Genomic DNA, 20,084 nt, shown 5'->3' on the forward strand with positions numbered 1-20,084 from the left:
CTGCATTGTATTTTCAGCTCTAATTTTGTTTGTCCAAAAATTTGGCTACCGAAACTTGAGTTACTAATCTGAAAATATATCTACATAATCTCCTTTCCAAAGATACAAAGGGAAGACTCTAGATTACTCATTATTATAACATGTGGAGATGGAACTACCTTAGCAGAATTAAATGGAAAGTGTATTCTTCATTAATCAACAAATATCATAACTCATTCAGTAAAGTTCATTTTAGCCTCCACTGGTTCCTTTTTATCACTTATTCCCTGTTCTCCAGCCAGTGTGGAAGAACAGTGACTGAGGAGGCTCATGCAAACTCTCAGTATGCAGCTAAAGATGAAGAAGCTCCTATATTTCTGCAAAATTCTTGGGAGAGCAGTTCTGAGCACAAACATTTCATATCAGAATTTAGCACGTTGGATCTCTTCTATAATCTTTCTGTATCTATTTGAGTCATGTTGAAAAGTAGCAGATTATGAAGTTTGTAGTTTTTGCCTAAAACCACTTTATTAAAGTTAACAGCAGGGTAATTTGATAAGATTCTTATTTCCTCTAAGCTAAAGCAACATGAATTCCTAAAACATTGTGTGGAATAAAATTCATCATAATCTAGATTATTTATCATGATACTGTAGAAAATAAAGAAGGCAAATTATTGAAAGAGAGAAAAATTGCTGACCTTGAAGACAAATAGACCTGAATTTGAATCCTGATTCTGCCAATTACCAGTAATATTCCTTGTTATTTATTTAACAATACTAGCTATGCAGTTTCTTCATAAGGAAAACACAGATGGAAGAATCTCCCTTGCATAATTATTATAATGAATGTCAATACCTAGTACAATGTCTGAAACCAAGAAATTGCTCCAAAATGGTAGCATTCACTATTATTATTAATGTTGGAGGACCCAGACTCCAAGTGGCTGCAAATGATTCACTTTTTGGTAATTGTACTTTTGTGTAATACCCTCCCTCTGTTCATATATGTGAGGTGGACAATGTGACTCACATTTAATGAATAGAATATGGAAGAAATTATAGTAAATCACTTCCAAGATTATGTTGTAAATGACTGAAGGTTCCATCTCAGACAGTCCTTCTGTCTCTCTCTTACAGTCACTGTGGAGTAAGTCAGACAACATATCACAGAGATACTTAAGCAACATATGGAAAGCCCATGCAATGAGAACAGCATGTCTAGCCAAGAGCTAACAGAAGTCATGGCCTACAGAACTGCCCCTAGTCATGACTTTTGACAGCCCAGCCAACAGCTTTCCTTTTACAACCGTCATGAGAGATTTTGAACCAGAACAACCCAGTTAAACCACTCTCAGTTTCCTGAGGCACAGGGTTTGTGAGATAATAAATGACCTTTGTTTTAAACTGCTCATTTGTTATATAGCAATGAATAACTAAAACAATATTATCGTTATTGAAGTTATTTACAAAGAGTGACTGAAAAATCATATTTTAAGGATTTTTCCCAAGACTTTTCAAGTATTCAACTTACACACAAAATCTTTAATTTTCTACTTTTTTTTTTTTTTTACTAAGGATATATTAATAATTTAGTGGAATATACAAAATCTGCTTTTACACAGCTAAAAATAGCTTTTGGTAAATATTACTTTGTTGTTAGGATAACTAATGAAACAGCATTAGTGATGGAATAAGTAGAATCATTAATATACAGTTTAATTCTCATTTCTTAACATTGACTGCTTAAGGTGGTGTGATCACAATAAAGCAGATACTAAAACTTTAAACAATGTGAAAAGAGGAGTAAATGATTTATAGGATTTATACATAGGGTATTAGCATGAAGAAACTGAGAGAGGTAAAAATTAATATAGTTTATTGGGGGACTCTTAAAAGTTAAGCTATGTATTGATGAACAGTGGCAGATGGACTGGGTAAGAAAGGTTGAACCAGATTATGGGGGTTAGTTTCTAATGGGTTATTTGAACTGTAGTTACTTAGACACCATTTTAGGATTTTGAGCAATGGAATAATGTGATGATAGTGATGTTTTATCAACTTACCCCTTCATACAGCACAGGATGGTAAGTGCTCTCTAGTGGAGTATAGTTAAGTTCCTCAGAAACTTTTGTATCTCTTATGGATGGCATCTGTTACTGGTTAAGCATGCAGTGGATGATAAATTCTTACCCTGTGTATGGAAACTAACAGTTCATGAGCAAACATTAAAGGAAATGATATTCCTTTTGGTGTCAGCATTGTTTCTCTTCTTTTTCATTTGTGCCATAAGGTTACATAAATGTCTTTTATGTTGATTTAGGTGATGACGTTTATTCAAGGCAGGTTTTGTGTGTGTGCACTTGTGATAATAAATCAATTGAAAATCATATTCAGCACAGGGAAAAGATTTTGGGTTCAAACAGAACCAAGTACAAATTTGCCTGTGCCACTTAACCAGCTTTTAAGTTATTTACTCCAAATCTTCCTTTCTTCAGCTGTGATTTGAGGGTAATTATACCTACCTGAAGGGGTTGTTGTAAGGATTAACATTCTGGACCATTGTGGGTACTCTGTGGATATAAATTTCCATTCCCTTTTAGTAAATGAGGAAACTACTTTCCAGTTAATTAAGCCTTTTGCAATTAAAAGGTAATTAGTAGCAAAAGAAATCTCAAAATCAGGAGTTTGCGTGACTTGCCTTTTTTTAAGTCAATATTTGTAATACATTTTTAAGTCTTTCTGTCTGCTGAAGAAATTTCCAAGACTACACTGAAGTTATTATATGAATTTATTTTCATAGGGTCTGTAAAATCATGAAACATAGGTGCCGTATTCATTGCTTTACTTACAAAACATACACACACACACAAAAATTTGTCAAGACATTTAGGTTATGGTTTCCTTCCAACTCATGTATCCTAGAAAGAAAACATTTTTCAGAACATTTGAAATTCATAAGCACATTGCCAATAGAATATTCTGCCAATTCCTAAGCTAAAACCCCAGGCTTTCAAATATTTGTTTGCTAAATAAAATTGAGACAAGCTATTCTGCTACACCTCTGCTGAAGTAATTAAAACATGAGGGCTTATTTTACACAATATGTTGAACAAATCACAGCCAGATGAAAAGCATTTCTATTATTAAAAAAGAAATGTCTTTTTTATTTTTGCTTTCATTTTCATCTTCTATTTTGGTTTCATCACTTTAAAAGCAAACTTGAAGAAATTAGATAAGGAAGACACTTAGGTGACATCACATCCTTTGCAAGATTCAGAAACATTTTTCAAGACCTTCTATGAACACCAGGCCAAGTATGAATCTTCTGATTTTCTTCATATGTGCCATATAAATGTATATATTTTAAGTTCACCACTTTACTAAAATATTTTTGAAGAACTGGTTCACTTAATCCTCACTATTGTTGACTGCACAAATAAATATCAAATTTGTGATTCTGCATTTTAATTTTTTCTTCACATATGAATGATAATTAATTGCTCAAATAAAATTATACATTTATCTTATCACTCTTAGAACACAAATATGAATTCAGATCACTGTTCTAAAATGAGCATTGAAGGAAGTCAAACACATTTGCCTTTCACCATTGGTATCAATAGCTGTAAATAGTTATAAATAAATAAATATATATGTAGGAAGCTTGCTGTAAAAATACATAATTATGTTAAGGTGTTAAGCTTATCATTGTTTTTATATTTTTCCCATTTGGTTGGCTTTTACTAAAAAAAAAAAAAAAAGGCAGGCTAGGGAGTGTAAAAAGGATGATTGCTTTAGAGAAAAACAAAAAAGAAACACCTCCTTTAAAAAATTAATATGAAAGAAAATACCACCTTGTTGAGCCAAAATAGGTTCTTCTGGGAAAATGCTTCTGTTAGGGAAAAAAGGAAAAACATCAGGAGTTCTGAATGAATCATTAATATATTATGGCTTCTTTACTATAGTCATGGTTGTTTGATTTATTTATTAATGTTTTATAAAAACAAATTTGTTTATAATTTGTTAATAAATCTCTATACATATACCTGGGTATAGAGAATTGATTTTGTTTGTTTGCTTTTCTTTTTTTCCCCCTGAAAACAGAAACTATGTATACCTAAACAATCAGGTTCATAACATCACCAAAAATGAATTATCAGGTGGCAATGAACTAGGAAAAGCAAAATTCAGAAAACAACTAAAAATTTACCCTCCCAACTTTTAAATTCTCTAATTCTTTAATATGTTCCCATCTTCATAAAACATGCAGTTGTACTTGAATATACGTCAGTCGTTTCTGCCCATGTAAACAATATCCAGTGCAAAGAAACACATTGTATGAGTTTACTCTGAGGGCCATATATACCCACTCTAGTGACTCAGTACACGACTAAATCTATTCAGGTCTTTCTGTAATACCCTTTCACTTGCTTTCGTGTTAATTCCTCCTTGCTACATCCCTCACATTGCAGTTTATATGCTCTTTCTCTGAGGGACTGTATTATAGACCTCAAGAGCTGGTAATTTTAACCTTACTGTTCTATAATTTTCATTTTCCTTTAAGAGATAAAAATGAACCAGCTAAATACCTGAGTTTATCCAGGTGCCCAAATAGGCCCCACCTCCATCCTAACTCCTTAGGCTTCTTCCTTCCCCATCCTAAAATTACTTTCACAACATTTTCCTAAGGATACTGTACATACTCATGATTGGCTTAATAAATGTTAGGGAAGGTTCTCCAAAGTAAAATAAAAAACAAACATGTTGTCCAAACATGTAGGCTGAAAAAGCAGGAATTTTATGAACAAAAAGTATTAATTATTTTGCAAATTATTCTTCTCATATGAAAGTATGAATTGGATTCCAGCATTATGAACGTTTTGATAGATAGGCTGATAGGAAACAGAGGCATGCTGCATGCACAGACTGACCTTGAGCTTGCAGCTGTGTATGCTATTTACAGAGGGCTTGCTTGTTCTAATTCTGCCTCTTTGCATCATAGTAAGCCCAACGCTCTTACTCAAAAAGAGCCAACCTATCTCCTTGTTGTGACCCAGCCCTGTTTATTAGAAGTAGCATATCAATGCTGTTACAGTAAACCTTTCAAGCACTTCTGCTCTAGGATAAGCTTATGTCAGTGAAGAAACGGATATAGTCAAACACATGTAGGAATCACAATCTAGATATGCTGGTACAAGCAAGTGAATGAAACTTTTTACAATTTTGTTTTACCATTTCTTGCTAATTTCATTATCCAGTTGAGCTCAAAGATTGCAGAATAGAGTCAATTTTAGACACTATGTGAAAATAATGTGAAATATTTATAAAAGGATCTTAAATTGATAACTTTTAAGATCATAACCATTTAGTATACTAAATGGTATACTTTGAAAATTTAAATAAAAATCTAGGTTCAATTTTTCTATCTTTAGCAGTAATGATAGTAAAATATGAAGCAATTTTTTATGTGGATTTTGGTGTTTAAGGGGTTATGATCAACTCTAACTTAATAATGGGAAATAGCATAACTCAAGAAATTATTTCAATCATTCTATCACTCAATTATTTCCCTTTCTAGTTTTCTGTTCCCCTCATCACTGCCTTAGTTTAGGTCCTCAGCACCTAGTAATTCTGGCTATTAAAGAAGTCTTCTAACTGCTGCCTTTGCCTTCAGTCATTTCCCACTGCAATCATACCTGCACACTGATGCCAAATTATCCTACAGCAATATCATTTTTATATTAATTTTTCATGGTATTCGTTGCCTCCTACATAATGATCTAACTCTTAAACCTAGCATTCAGAACTCTTCAAAACTTGATCTTAGCATACTTTCCAATATTGTCACTCATATATTTTTGTATCAAGACCATGTTTAACCAGTTAGTGTGCTAGTTTTGGTAAAGTCAAAACTGATATTTAAATTCCAGTTCTGATACTTAACAGATTTCTGACCCTGGGTAATCCAGTGTACTGGGGTTTCAATTTCTTGTCATGAAATATGGGGAACTTTTAACTCAAAACCTTGTAAAGTCTACTAATAATAGGAATAGGAGTAATAGTAATAATAGCAGCAGCAGCAGCAGCAACAGCAGCAGTAGTAGTAATAGCAGTAGTCAGAATAGGAGTAATAAAAGTAGTACTAGCATAGTAGTAGCTGTTAACTACCAGTCTTTAAGCAGTAACCTATGTTTAGGTACTTCACAAAATATTTTATATACACTACATTATTGAATCCACCGACAGCCCTATAAGTAGGTTATTTTAGACCTACTTTACAAATAAAGAAACTGAATCACAGAGAGATTTATAATTGACTAATCTTTTACAGACAATAGCTGAGTAAGGGTTTTAAATCTGATCTGTCTTAAAGGACTTAAGTGGAGTAAAACTAACTTCAAAATCACATGCAATATTGTGCTAATGCCTTCATTTTTCTTGGGAGAAATTCCATAGTTCTCAGATTCTCTGAGGAGCTTGTGAGCCCCCAAAAGCTCGGAATCATTGAGCTAAACTCTCAGTTCATTAATTAAGAACAATGGACTTGGGAGATTCGTCTTTTGAGACTCTGGTACTTCATATTGTCTGGCACACAGTAGAAAAATCAATTGCATGTTAGGATAAATTGCTTATCAATGAGTCTATAAATAGTTCCTTGCACATAGTGGATAATTAGTAATTATTCAAAAATATATGTCACATAGTTGCTGCTGATCTGCAAAATTGTAGCACTTAATGCCAGGATTGTTATACGAGGCATACTTAGAATTATGACTGAATAAATAGTACTTACAGTTCACATACAGTAAAAGGGCATATAATTAAAATCAGTTGCTGAAAAGTGGATTTGCATGTATTATACAATTACTTTTGTTTAGGTAGTCACTAAAATTGACCTCTTTTGCACTGGCTACAGAGAGAGGAATGTAAACCTCCAGAATCATCGTGACCATTAAATTGAGCTGTCCACGGCGAAAGTATAGCACATATAAACCACACATGAATAAATGACATGGGACATAAATGAGATTGTTCTTAGACTCCTAACTAGGCTCAACAAGAGAGGGGAAAAATACTCTTGTTAATATCATGGTGCAGTTACCCGCATCCAATCTTGATTTATTTTTTTAGAAGGACTATTTTGAATGTCGTGAAGACATGTCTAATTTACTAAAAAAAAAAAAAAAAAAAAAAAAATAGACTTCATATCCAAACTATAGCCTAAATGATAAAACATTTACCTTGGCCTTGATTATCCAACTATTTTCCTAGGGTTCCAATTTACCTGGCTAAAATAGACCTAAGTTATTTTAATTATATTGATTTACTCTAAAGTCCTTACTAAATTTAAAGCTATAAATGTTTGGTGGTAGCATATCTTTGAAAATACATTTACTGATTTTTGGAAGACCTATTAGATGGCTATTTGTTTGCCTTATATTTTAATGGCCTGGTGTTTAATTATGCCATATTATTGTAGACTAGTGGCATGCTCCAAACCTAACTGCATCCAAACAGGCAAACTCTGTAACAATCCCAGAAACCCTCCTCAACTGCTGAAGAAATGTTTTGAAATATAATTTGAAAATGGAAGTCCTTGTGCTGAACCTTTATCCTAATTGTAGCAGTACTATTTCCTTTTCTTTTGAAAATATTTTCTTTGTTACAAGGCTTTAAGACTTGAAAATTAGAAGCAATGAAAATGATTAAAACTTTTTGAGCAGCCAGAATTGTACTGAGGAAGTATGTTTTAAAATATTAAGTTCAGCATTTATTTAGTGGAGAAAAAAAAGAGAAACTATAGTTACAGATTTTTAGAAAGAGCTCTTATGCAGCAACTGTGCAGCAGCTGTGAGCTTCAAACAGGTAGCTTGATAAGGTAGCCCTTGTCTCCTGGATGAAAACTCTGAAGCCTTGAGCAGATGTTTAGGGCTGAAGACAAAGTAGACAAATCCACTTCCTCAGCATACATTTTTTTGGTTGTGGGCCTAGACTGTAACGGGGCTTAAATCAGTTCCGCCGGTTACTAGGTAACTTTGGCCAAATCACACAACCTATGAAAGTCTTCATTTCCTGATCTGTAAAATGGTGATAATAACAAAATTTAACTAATATGGTAAGACATAGTACATGTGAATATTAACTGATATTCTTCGTGTTGCTTTTATAACACTTTATAAGAATTTTTTGTTTCCTTTAATTCTAGTCTTAAGACATCATTAACAGTACTATATACAACAAAATCCTTTAAAAGTTTGAGCATATGTGAAAGAAAATTAGATTTGTCATTAAACAAAACTCAATAAAATTTATCTGACACACATGTAAATGCTATTCAAAATTGTAATTTTATTGCATTATATTAGCTCATATATGGTAAGCAACTAATACATTACTGTAATAATAAGCTTTTTTCATAGTTAAGCTATGACTCAATTGAGAGGAAGCATCTAGAGGAGGAGCCAAGGAACCATTCTGAAGGTTGAGGCCCTTGGGGATCAGGTGAAGTGTTGAGGATAGGAAGAGTGGGCAGGAAGAAGGCAAGAGAAGGGCACTAGACCCTTGAGGAACTGGAGGCTTGATGAAAGGGTAGAAGTGGAAATAAGAGATGTAAGAAAATCTTACCCAAGATCAGCTTCTATCCCCTTCTATCTTGCAGAACACAGCAGTGATCTAACTCTTGTGTGGAGTTGGGCAGCCAGGATGTGGTTTAGAGTCCCACTCTCCTTTGTATGGAGAGCCTGATTGAGCAAGTGGAAGGGAGTGAGAAAGTATGGACCATGAAGTTTCAATGAAAAATTCAGTGACATAATTCTTGTTCATAATAAATGCTCAATACATAGTATTTTATTCTTGTTCTTTTTTCACATGTCTACAAGAGTTTTCTGGCTCTCCAGCAGGGACCACAGGTTTTACTGTTCACCAAGAAAGAGACCCTTTCTTCAATGAAATGCAAAGAGAATAGAAATAAAGGTGCAACCAAGGCATAAGGTTTTACACATTTGAAAGAACATATGAGACAGGAAAATAGCTGATATTTTTATCTTTGGAAGTTTTTAGTCACAGACTTTCCCTCAGACTTAGAATTTTTGCCAAACCTTTCAGTTTATGTAGAGATAATTGGACTGGACAATATTTAATACAATTTTTTATCTCAGGATTATTGTACAAATATTCAGATGCTTTAGAGTAGCTTCCTTTTCTACTCAGTTCTTTTCTTTTTTCAGTTTTTCTTTCCTATTTCCTAATCCTAACCAAATTGTGAGGAATTAGAGTGCTAAAATGTCCCATATTACTTATCTGTTGCTGCATTAAAAAAATCACCCCAAAACTTAGCAACTTAAAACAATAAACATTTATTATCTCACACAGTTCTGAGGGTCAAGAATCCAGGAGCAGCTCAGCTGGGTGGTTTTGACTCAAGGTATATCATGAATGTTCAGTGAAATTATTGGCTGGGGCTGCAATTATTTGAAAGGGCTGGAGAATCTACTTCTAAGCTCACTCATACAGCTGTTAGCAGGAGGCCTCAGTTTTCCACATGTGCCTCTCCCCTCTATATAGGGCTATTTATACAACATGGGAGCTGGATTCTCCAGAGTGAGTAATGAGAGAGAGAGAGAAATAACCAAGAAGGAAGTCATGATGTATATTATGACCTAACTTTGAAAATCAGGTACCTTCACTTCTGCAGTATTTTGCTCTAGGAAGCAGATACAATGAAATACCAGGAGGTGGGAATTATTTGAGCCATCTTGGAGGCTGACTCCCATATATTTCTTTAACTTCTCAACTAGCAAAACCAATGTGTGGATAGTGTGAGAGGGCAGAGGTTTAAGAGGCCTATCCTATTTAGGCCCATCCTATTTAGAAGGCACTGAAGTAACTACCAATAATCAAAGATTTTATGACAATTTCTGAATTTTATTTCTAGACATGGATTTAAGTATTTTAAATTTAAGTATTTAAAATTATGAATTTTCTCAAATTTGTTCCAATCATTTAACCTACAAGTAAAAATTAAGAGTTTCTATGCATCAGAAGCTGTCAGGGCAATTATGATATGTGTTACAATCAAGTTATGTACAAAAAGCCAAGGATACACAGAGACAGACGGACTAAATTTACCTGGAGAGTTGGAGAAGGATTCACAGAAGAGGTGTTTCTGAGTTTTGTTTTAAAAGGTTAATAAGATTTTGTAAGACTGACAAAGAGGTAAACAAGAAGATAAACATTAGAAAAACAAATGCAGAGTTTCAGCAAATTTCAGAAGATAACATACAGAATGATACTATATTTATAAAGCTATAATTTATTTAAACACACATATTTGATTAAATATAAGTAAGGGACTGAGAAATTCAAACTCAGGTTAGGGATTGCCTCTGGAGGGACTGGGACAGCCAAAAGTAAGGGAGAAACCAGAGATAGATTCAATGGTGCTAGTGTTTGAATACGTTTATAGGATTATAGATGTCAGAATTATGTATAACAATTTTTATGTATGAAATATTGAATAGTCATTTTTGATATTCAGTGTATGTTGTCAGCAGAGGGAACAGCATATGAAAATGCATGGAGGGGTGAACGAGCTTAGAATAAAATATAAAGACATAATTATGGCAAGGATATTATAAATAATGCATTATATTTCATAATATACAGTTCAGTGTCCTGAAATTATATTGGAGTATACAAAGGAAAGAAGATTAGAGATTCAATTGAAAGCGACAAACTCAAAACTCAGAATCTTGCAAAAGAAGCAAGTACTATTTCTGTATTAAGAACCAGGAAGCTGATTTCTCCTTTATTGCCTGCATGATGATAAGATCAAGGCATATTACAATTGAAAATCTTGAATCATGTGAATTAATGATAAGTTACAGGAGCAGATATTATTTTCACCATTAGGAAAGAGGTCTGGTGGATTTTAATTGTCTAAAACTCATCATGTGCCAACAACTTTTGTTCCAAGTGGAATTCAAATCACAGGGTGGTACTTCATTTAACAACTTACGCTTTTAAACTATTGTGAAGCTGCAAGTATGGTTTAATTATATTATTGCCAATCATCTGAAGAATGGTAATTACTTGGAGCTTTTGGCCAGTATTTCTGATTAAAAGTGCTATGGCAAACTCAATAGGTCATAGGTTCATGTCCTGAGCCTATTAATTTTCTTCTAAAGCCTTACTTTATTCCTTACACAAGGAATCACTCCACCCTTGGAAAAGATGCTTAGAAAAACTTGACTGATCTGAAGTGAACATGAAATGTAATGACTTTTGTTGTTATCATTTTGATTTACTTTTTTTTTTTTTTTTCATTTCTCCTACTAGCCAAAAAAATAAATAAAAAAGTGACTAAAGCACTATTTTCCTGTGAGAGATTTGAAGTGCTTGTTAATTCAACAAGGTCCAAAATGTTGATGGATAATTAACAGCGATACTTATCTGACCAAGAGTGAGAGAATGAGTTCCTACATGTTTATCTACAAACAAAGTTCAGGATACTTTTTTCCTAGGGAAGGGGACGTGATACACAGGAGGAAGTTATGAAAATTGGATTCTTTTCCTTTTGAAGAATAAAGACAAGGCATAATCCCTGTAAGGCCACATTGGGTCTTTCTGACAAAGAAGTTGTATCTGTTTTGATAAAAGAGGGCCAGGAGAGTCTAGAGGTATTTTCCAAACCAGCGCTATGGTCTTGCTGAGCTTAGTTGTCACCATAGCTTCCTGGGAACCTTGAATGCCAACCCTTGAGCCTTCTGCTCTTGGTTCCACTGCCTTGTTTTTTGTTGGTCCTTTGGCTGCTTGATGGATCGTTGTTTTGTCATTAGGTCTGTTTTTGATAAAAAAATTTATCTCACTTTTAGCCCACTGATAGCATATTCCAGCCAAACTTTACATGTATTTTCTGGGTGTGGGTATGCCCAGAAACTGAGCATACATGTGTCCTACCACTTTGCACCTTATTTGCAGTTGCAGTGTCTCATCTATATCAAATTTGTATCTTAACAAAGATGTCTCTGATATGAAATCACAAAGGTGTTCATTCCAGAGTTGGTGTTAGATGTCTGACATATAAAAATGCCTGTGACTCATCTTCTCCCTACCTTCCTCTCACCTGTGAGTATCCTATGAGACACAACCTGAAGTCTTTTCCCTATTTTACATACTCACACTCTCACAGTTCCTAAATCTATTATTAAATGACTCCCTCCTTCCTTCTGTTTTTTATCTCTGCCTGTGACTAGCACATGCTCACTAGATGATCCCCGATAGCATGTTTCATTGTTGTTGTTGTTTTTTTTAACTCAAAGTGGCATCTTAAAAAAAAAATCTTGTTCTCCAGTATCTCTGAACTCCTGTGCCTTTTTATTCTCCACTGTCTGATGTTGTGAAATTCCACTCTCTGTCCTTACTTCCTCCAATCATTATAATTCCTCCTCTAAAAACAAACTTGTTCTGCATTTCCCAACAATGCAGAATGTGGAAGTATCTTGTAGGCAGTAGAAAAATAACAAAAATTTAAGCAAAGACAGTTACCGGAAGTTGTCCTTTCTCCCACTATACATTTTTCCCTATATGCACCGTATAATTTCACTCCCTGTTTTGTCCTTAAGTCATGTTCTTTAATTCCTTTAAATAATAATAATCTCTTATATTTGATATCTTGGAATCATGAGATTTAATTGTAGGCCCTTTCTTCTGTTTGTATCTGTCACCACAGAAGAATAACAGCCCCAACTCATTGATGCTCATGTGGTTTGACTAAATTTTTGGAATTAACAAATATCCATGGAGGACTGGCTCTTTTCCTCAGGAGTTGACTTACGATGATCCAGGAGTAGACAACATGTAGAGGCCATTAGCAGGGATTTGACTAAACAAAGTCAAACCAAGTATCTCTGAGAGTTTGCACTAAATAGATTCACTGTGCATGTTTACTACTAGTGGAAGAGATTTTTTTTTTTTTTTATTTTCAGTGAGAAACAGACCCTCTAAGATAAATATGTTTTGTTCAGATTATGTATGAATTGATTAGAATTTGTATTTACAGAGCTAAGACTAGATTCCTAGTTTTTATGACTGCTAGCCTATGACTTTTATTTTACATTATTATAGGCTACTAAGAAAGAGAAGCCTTAGTCTAGGAGTTATAATAACCTAAGTTCTTGTCACAGCTCTGTAAATACAAAGATTTGCTATTCTTGACAAGATTTGTCACTTCTATGCCATAATTTACTCATCTGTGTAAAAGTAGGGATTGTAACTACCCTATATTTTTTGCTGAATTGTTAGAATTATGTTCACTATGAAGGTTACATAAGTGAGATATAGTATATTACATGCTTTCTAATTGGAAGAATATTTCAACAGCAGTAGTAGCAATTTCTGATGCTAATGTTCTTTCTTCAACTTTTATTCCTTATTTTTCTCTTTCAGTTTCTAAATTTCTGTGACTTCACTATCATCACCTCCCCACCACCAACCCCCCTTTTTAAAATCACATATTGTATTTTGCCCATAGGTAATCCAATGATAAAATCACACTGATAGTTGAAATTAAAAGTTCCTCTTATTTTTCTTGGGTAAAATTTTGATAACACCAATTGTCCTTGTCAATTCTATACTTGGATATTAGTTATAATAGTGTCTTTTCTTCTCATTTGCACAGGAAATGACTTATTTCTTGTAGCGGTTCATGAACTGGGACATGCTCTGGGACTGGAGCATTCCAATGACCCTACTGCCATCATGGCTCCGTTTTACCAGTACATGGAAACTGACAACTTCAAACTACCTAATGATGATTTGCAGGGCATCCAGAAAATATATGGTAGGTTACCACTGATTCTATTTGGTTAACCCTATAGTGAAGTGCAGAATTTCTGCTGTGTTTTCTTTGTTGAGATAGATGCTCTAAGTATATTAGAGAGATAAATACTGAAAAAAAAAAATCTATTGACAAAAGTCTTCTATCAATCAAGTTTGGTTGGCAATAATCCCAGATATCTTAATATGCAGATAATGGGAAAGTCTAGGCACTGATAAACTTTTCTTACTGAGTTTAATTGAAACCTGAAATTATAGTAAAGGTCAGAGAAGCTTTAGTATTTAAAATTTGGGTAAAAATGTAATAAATGAATATAACCAATAAAAACAATGAGTCATAGAAGACTTTCATATAAGATACTGAGACTTTGGTAAAAGCTGACAGATTGATTCTCAGTTTATGATATTTGATGGTAGATAGATGCTAGACAAATCACTTTGGAAAATGCTGAAAATACTCTTGTGTGATGGATGTAACAAAATGAACTCAAAAACATGTAATTATTGACTAAGAGGTGAAAGGTAACAAATGGCTAAGTTACTAACACATAATTCACAGTAAATTACTAGTAGAGTAAAATAATTTTAATTTATGGGATTCAGTCAATGAATGCAAGGTAAGACAAAAGGAAGAAAGACTATTACACATATTTACTATAATCCTAACTCCCTCAATAGGACCACTGACCTTTATGAAGACATTTATTTCACACAAAACTGTTAAGAACTTGACATTTATTATTTACATGTAGAGAATACGCTTTACTAAATTAATGAAGTGAAACTTTCATTTTACAATACAAAAACAAATGTGTGCTGTCTATAATATTCAGTATTCAGAAGATGTCATTTGCATTTTAAAATATCATAGTTTAAGTTCACTAATCTTTTTTGCATTCATGAGTTTCTCAATTTCAATGTCTCAGTGTTGACCATTCTCTCAAGGTTAAAATACGTTTTGGAGAAAAGGTCAACTTTTGTGCTGCTCTTTATTTGGGGGATACTGAGAAAAGAGAAATGTCCAGGACTCAAAACTAAATAGCTCATATGTTGAATGAGCTAGCCTATGCCTTTGTGTGTGTCATCAGAAATTCTGCCAAAGTAGTTAACTGAAAGGAGGCTCTTTCTCATGACCTCATGAATTAGTAGTCTAGACTGAAGGTCTGCAAAAGAGTATTCTTTCCATATCTAAATAATAAGTGTGAACAGCTCTGTATTTCTTTTTAAAAACATAAATCCCTTGAGGAATGATGTTTTACATCTGCACCAAATTACATCTAAAAAATTTGGCTTGATTTAGAAACCTCTTTTTAGAAATACTTCTTTACATTAATATTTTACTAGTGGTGTTTTAATCAATAGGTGTTTTAGATTCAGTATTCAAATGAAACACTGTTCTAGGAATTTGTCAAGACATTTCATTAGAAGAAAATAATGAAAGTCAGGAAAAGTTGATAAAATACAGTTAGATACATAGGGATAGAATAAACTTTGATTTGTTAATGAACTATTAACAATATTATAAATATTTGCATAGAATCATCTATCAAGATCTAGGATTAACTTTGGTGGAGCTTACATGCATGGTTCCAGTATTCATTTTAACTTATTTATGATTAATACACCACCTACTTCCAAAAAAAAGATTTGAAAGCAGACTTTCCAATAAGGGCTGTGGTGAAGCTATTTTAAAAATCATTAAAAATTAACAAAGGCCTAGTTACTTGGATCCAGAATTCAGCACAATAAAGACAGTTTCTGATAGACTTGGCAATGGTTTGTTGGGTAAGATGGTTTGTTTTTTCAGGAAGTATACAATCTTAAAGACCTCTTAGCTTGCTTAGTCTGAACCCTCCACTGATGAGTGATTGTCCTCTGTAGCATATTTTCCAGCACTATTCCAGTTTTAAGTGAGCCAAGTGCTGTCCTCATATTTTCAAAAGGTCCACCTGACAAGATTCCTCCACCAACAAGACCTCTACCGACAGTGCCCCCACACCGCTCTAATCCTCCAGCTGACCCAAGGAAGAATGACCGGCCCAAACCTCCCCGGCCTCCCACTGGCAGACCTTCCTATCCTGGAGCCAAACCCAACATCTGTGATGGGAACTTTAACACTCTAGCTATTCTTCGCCGTGAGATGTTTGTTTTCAAGGTAGGAAGCTGTGATTTTTTTTTTTTTTTTAACGGTAGATCAAGTGTCTACAGTGTCGCTCTAGAAAACAAGTTCTCATTCATTCTAACACCACCTTCCCAGACCTCTCACAGTTAGAAGTTTCAAAAAAAGTATCTTAAAATAAAATGCACAAATGGGCTTAAATGTCTAGCAGAAGATTGTTGTAACATTCTATTTGAGGAATGCATTTATGTCAGCAAAAGCTAAAATGCCTAGAAATGTGAGGCTAAAAAGTGCTGCATGTTATGAACAGATAAAAAAGCATAATTTAAATCATGAATAGGAACTAATAGGGATGATTTGCTTGGGAGCTTAGCCACTTTCAGGCGTACTGCAGCTACTCTATCTTTGGTTTGCACATCTTTATGAGATCCTTATAATTTCACTAGACAGTTAAAGCATTGTTTTTTAAGAGGAGTATTGATCATTTTGTTCAGGGTCTACTGGTAGCCAATTACGTTAAATCTCCTCTATGAGACCATCACTTTGATTTTACATATACATGCTGTTGTTTTCTTTAGGCACACATTTATAGCTATCTAATTTACATTGTTTCTTAAAAGGTTACAAGCTAAAACTAATTTTACATTTTGCTAAATGTGCTTTTCAGTGACGTTGAGTTCTCCAACAATAACACTAAAAAACAGTGTATCAAAATAAATTATATAATACTAAAAAGTGAATGTAATGTAATACTGAAAAATATTTTCCCCTCAATGTTTGTAAACCAATCTTAAAGATGAATGAAAAATGTAAGATTTATGTTGGTATTAGGGCACTAAAATAGCTACATTTTACCAATATCATCCATTTAAAAATAAAATAATGTGCTCTCTTTTTCAGTAGACATGAATCAATAAATATTGAAATATTGCCTTACTTATCCTATCTACTAGAGGCCATACTTTGAAAATATAGATATTATATAATTTTTAATAGGCCAAGTACTTTATTTACTTTATTGGAAATTAAGATTTGGATTTAATATAATATGCACAAGAGCATCATACTTTCCAGGAAAAAAAATCAGTGCTTTTCTTCAAACACATAAATAGATTTTTGAATTTTATAAATGCCCTCCAATAATTAGTTAGATGTCTCCCCTTTAATTTAAGTAGATTAATAAATTTAGATTCAAGGAGTAAAGAAAAAAAGCTTACTATATATATGTGTATATCTATATATACATATATATAGATATACACATATACTCATTACTCATTGTGGCTAAGCCCATGGCAACTAGTTGAAATGAACACAAAATGCATTAATTTGTTTATTCTACAAGACACCAAATGACAACTGAAAGATTTTTTTTTTTTCACTGTTTTGGCTGAATTTCCACATCCAAGCTTCATACCTTGATATCATGGTGATATCACCAAAGTGGTGCCAACTTTATCTGAGAATAAGACATGAAATTGACTCTGGGTACATTCATTTCATTCTTCTTGTCTGACTAATTAGATTGCCAATCTCAGAAGAGACCAGTATCTTCATGTCTAATGATCATTTTTACAAACTTTTTGCTCTGCACATTGTGGGAGATTAGTGAGTGCTCTTGATTGACAAAATGAGATCCTGTGATGGCTGGTTCTTGGAAGCAGGGATGAGTAACAAGCACACAGACCAATTCTCAAATAAAATGCAGTGGCCACTATTTTCAAGGTCAAAGCAAGTGTATAAAGAAACATGACCCTTTTTTTTTTTTTTCTTAGATTCCATATATATGTGTTAGCATACGGTATTTGTTTTTCTCTTTCTGACTTACTTCACTCTGTATGACAGACTCTAGGCCCATCCACCTCACTACAAATAACTCAATTTCGTTTGTTTTTATGGCTGAGTAATATTCCATTGTATATATGTGCCACATCTTCTTTATCCATTCATCTGTTGATGGACACTTAGGTTGCTTCTGTGTCCTGGCTATTGTAAATAGAGCTGCAATGAACATTTTGGTACATGACTCTTTTTGAATTATGGTTTTCTTAGGGCATATGCCCAGTAGTGGTATTGCTGGGTCATATGGTAGTTCTCTTTTTAGTTTTTTAAGGAACCTCCATACTGTTCTCCATAGTGGCTGTATCAATTTACATTCACACCAACAGTGCAAGAGTGTTGCCTTTTCTCCACACCCTTTCCAGCATTTATTGTTTCTAGATTTTTTGATGATGGCCATTCTGACCGGTGTCAGATGATATCTCATTGTAGTTTTGATTTGCATTTCTCTAGTGATTAATGATGTTGAGCATTCTTTCATGTGTTTGTTGGCAATCTGTATATCTTCTTTGGAGAAATGTCTATTTAGGTCTTCTACCCATTTTTGGATAGGGTTGTTTGTTTTTTTGTTATTGAGCTGCATGAGCTGCTTGTAAATTTTGGAGATTAATCCTTTGTCAGTTGCTTCATTTGCAAATATCTTCTCCCATTCTGAGAGTTGTCTTTTGGTCTTGTTTATGGTTCCCTTTGCTGTGCAAAACCTTTTAAGTTTCATTAGGTCCCTTTGTTTATTTTTATTTTGATTTCCATTTCTCTAGGAGGTGGGTCAAAAAGGATCTTGCTGTGATTTATGTCATGGAGTGTTCTGCCTATGTTTTCCTCTAAGAGTTTGATAGTGTCTGGCCTTAAATTTAGGTCTTGAGTATATGGGGAGGGGGAAGGGTAAACTGTGGCAAAGTGAGAGAGTGTCATGGACATATATACACTACCAAACGTAAAACAGATAGCTAGTGGGAAGCAGCTGCATAGCACAGGGAGATCAGCTTGGTGGTTTGTGATCACCTAGAGGGGTGGGATAGGGAGTGTGGGAGGGAGGGAGATGCAAGAGGGAAGAGATATGGGAACATATGTATATGTATAACTGATTCACTTTGTTATAAAGCAGAAACTAACACACCATTGTAAAGCAATTATACTCCAATAAAGATGTTTAAAAAAAAAATGAAAAAGAAACATGAGTAAGGCCTGCTTCTCTAAACTCTCATGGTACCTTGGATTCCTTAATCAAAACTCTCTGCAGGACAGAGTTCCTAAACTCTGTCTGCATTTAATTTCTTTGTTTCACTAGCCCCGCCTCTCTTTCTGAGAATAAGTTCTGTAGAAGATATCTTCTTTATAATTTTTGTACTCATCTCCTCTTTCATATAATGAGTATGTATGCCCAGGGTAGTTTACCAGGTCCCCAGGATGTGTGAATAGAAAGCAACACCCAGTCTTAATGGAGCTCATACTCCAGGAGTGAAGACAAACATAAACCTAAGTACTTTTTTTTTTTTAAACATCTTTATTGGAGTATAATTGCTGTATGGAAGAGCATTCGAGGAAGTACAGTAAAGGGTCTTCCCAATTAATATAGAAAAACAAGCTCACAGCTCTGAGTAAAGAAAGCATTTCATCATTTATCCAAAAAAAAAAAGAAAAGGAAAGGAAAGAAAAAAAACAGAAATCATTTGGTTCCTTTTACTTTGTCAAATTTTTGTCTGTTCATTTGTCACAAAATGATTTGTTCTTAAATATGACTGTCTTCGCTTACAACCACCTACTGAATTCTACTGAAGAATCGTAGTTATTATTATTTCCATAGAAACAAATTTATTAACACTAGTTAACTTTCCTTGAAAGTACTTTTAACCAAGTCTAGTAAGTACAAAGTATGATCCAATTTCATTTGCAATATAGCTTTATTTCATAAAAGAAGAGATGTTATATGAGAGAGTGAGAAGAAAGATACTTGTTCAAAGAGATAAATTATATTTCCATAATGTTGATTTGTGACTAAACTCCTTTCAATTGATCAGAATTGAACTTTGTGACTCTTCTATTCAGTAGCTTATAATCTCTTGGTATTTAATGTCAATTTGTTTCTTATTCTATGCTAAACATCTCCCATGGAGCAATATTTGCTCCTTTCATTCATTTTTGTTTTATTTTAAAATTTTTTTCCTTTGTTGAATATTCCTGTTTCAATTTTATTGTCCTTGAAATCTGGAACTGTGCCTTTCTCACATCACTTGTATAACTATATCACATTACTCACACAGAATATTTGTTCAATTTTTCAAGGGTATATTTTGTCTTTTCTGTATGTA

The 20,084-nt window shown here is 33.7% G+C and overlaps 1 protein-coding gene across 1 annotated transcript in view; it reads left to right on the forward strand.

Annotated features, from left to right (window-relative positions):
• MMP16 (matrix metallopeptidase 16) overlaps positions 1-20,084 on the forward strand; it is a 340,143-nt gene that overhangs the window by 213,946 nt on the left and 106,113 nt on the right. The window contains exons 5-6 of the mRNA XM_007181293.2: positions 13,660-13,821; positions 15,761-15,972. Of these exons, the coding sequence (XP_007181355.1) occupies positions 13,660-13,821; positions 15,761-15,972 (374 nt within the window). The remainder of the gene's footprint in view (positions 1-13,659; positions 13,822-15,760; positions 15,973-20,084) is intronic.

Source organism: Balaenoptera acutorostrata, chromosome 17 (genome assembly GCF_949987535.1).
Source record: "Balaenoptera acutorostrata chromosome 17, mBalAcu1.1, whole genome shotgun sequence".
Lineage (NCBI taxonomy): Eukaryota > Metazoa > Chordata > Mammalia > Artiodactyla > Balaenopteridae > Balaenoptera > Balaenoptera acutorostrata.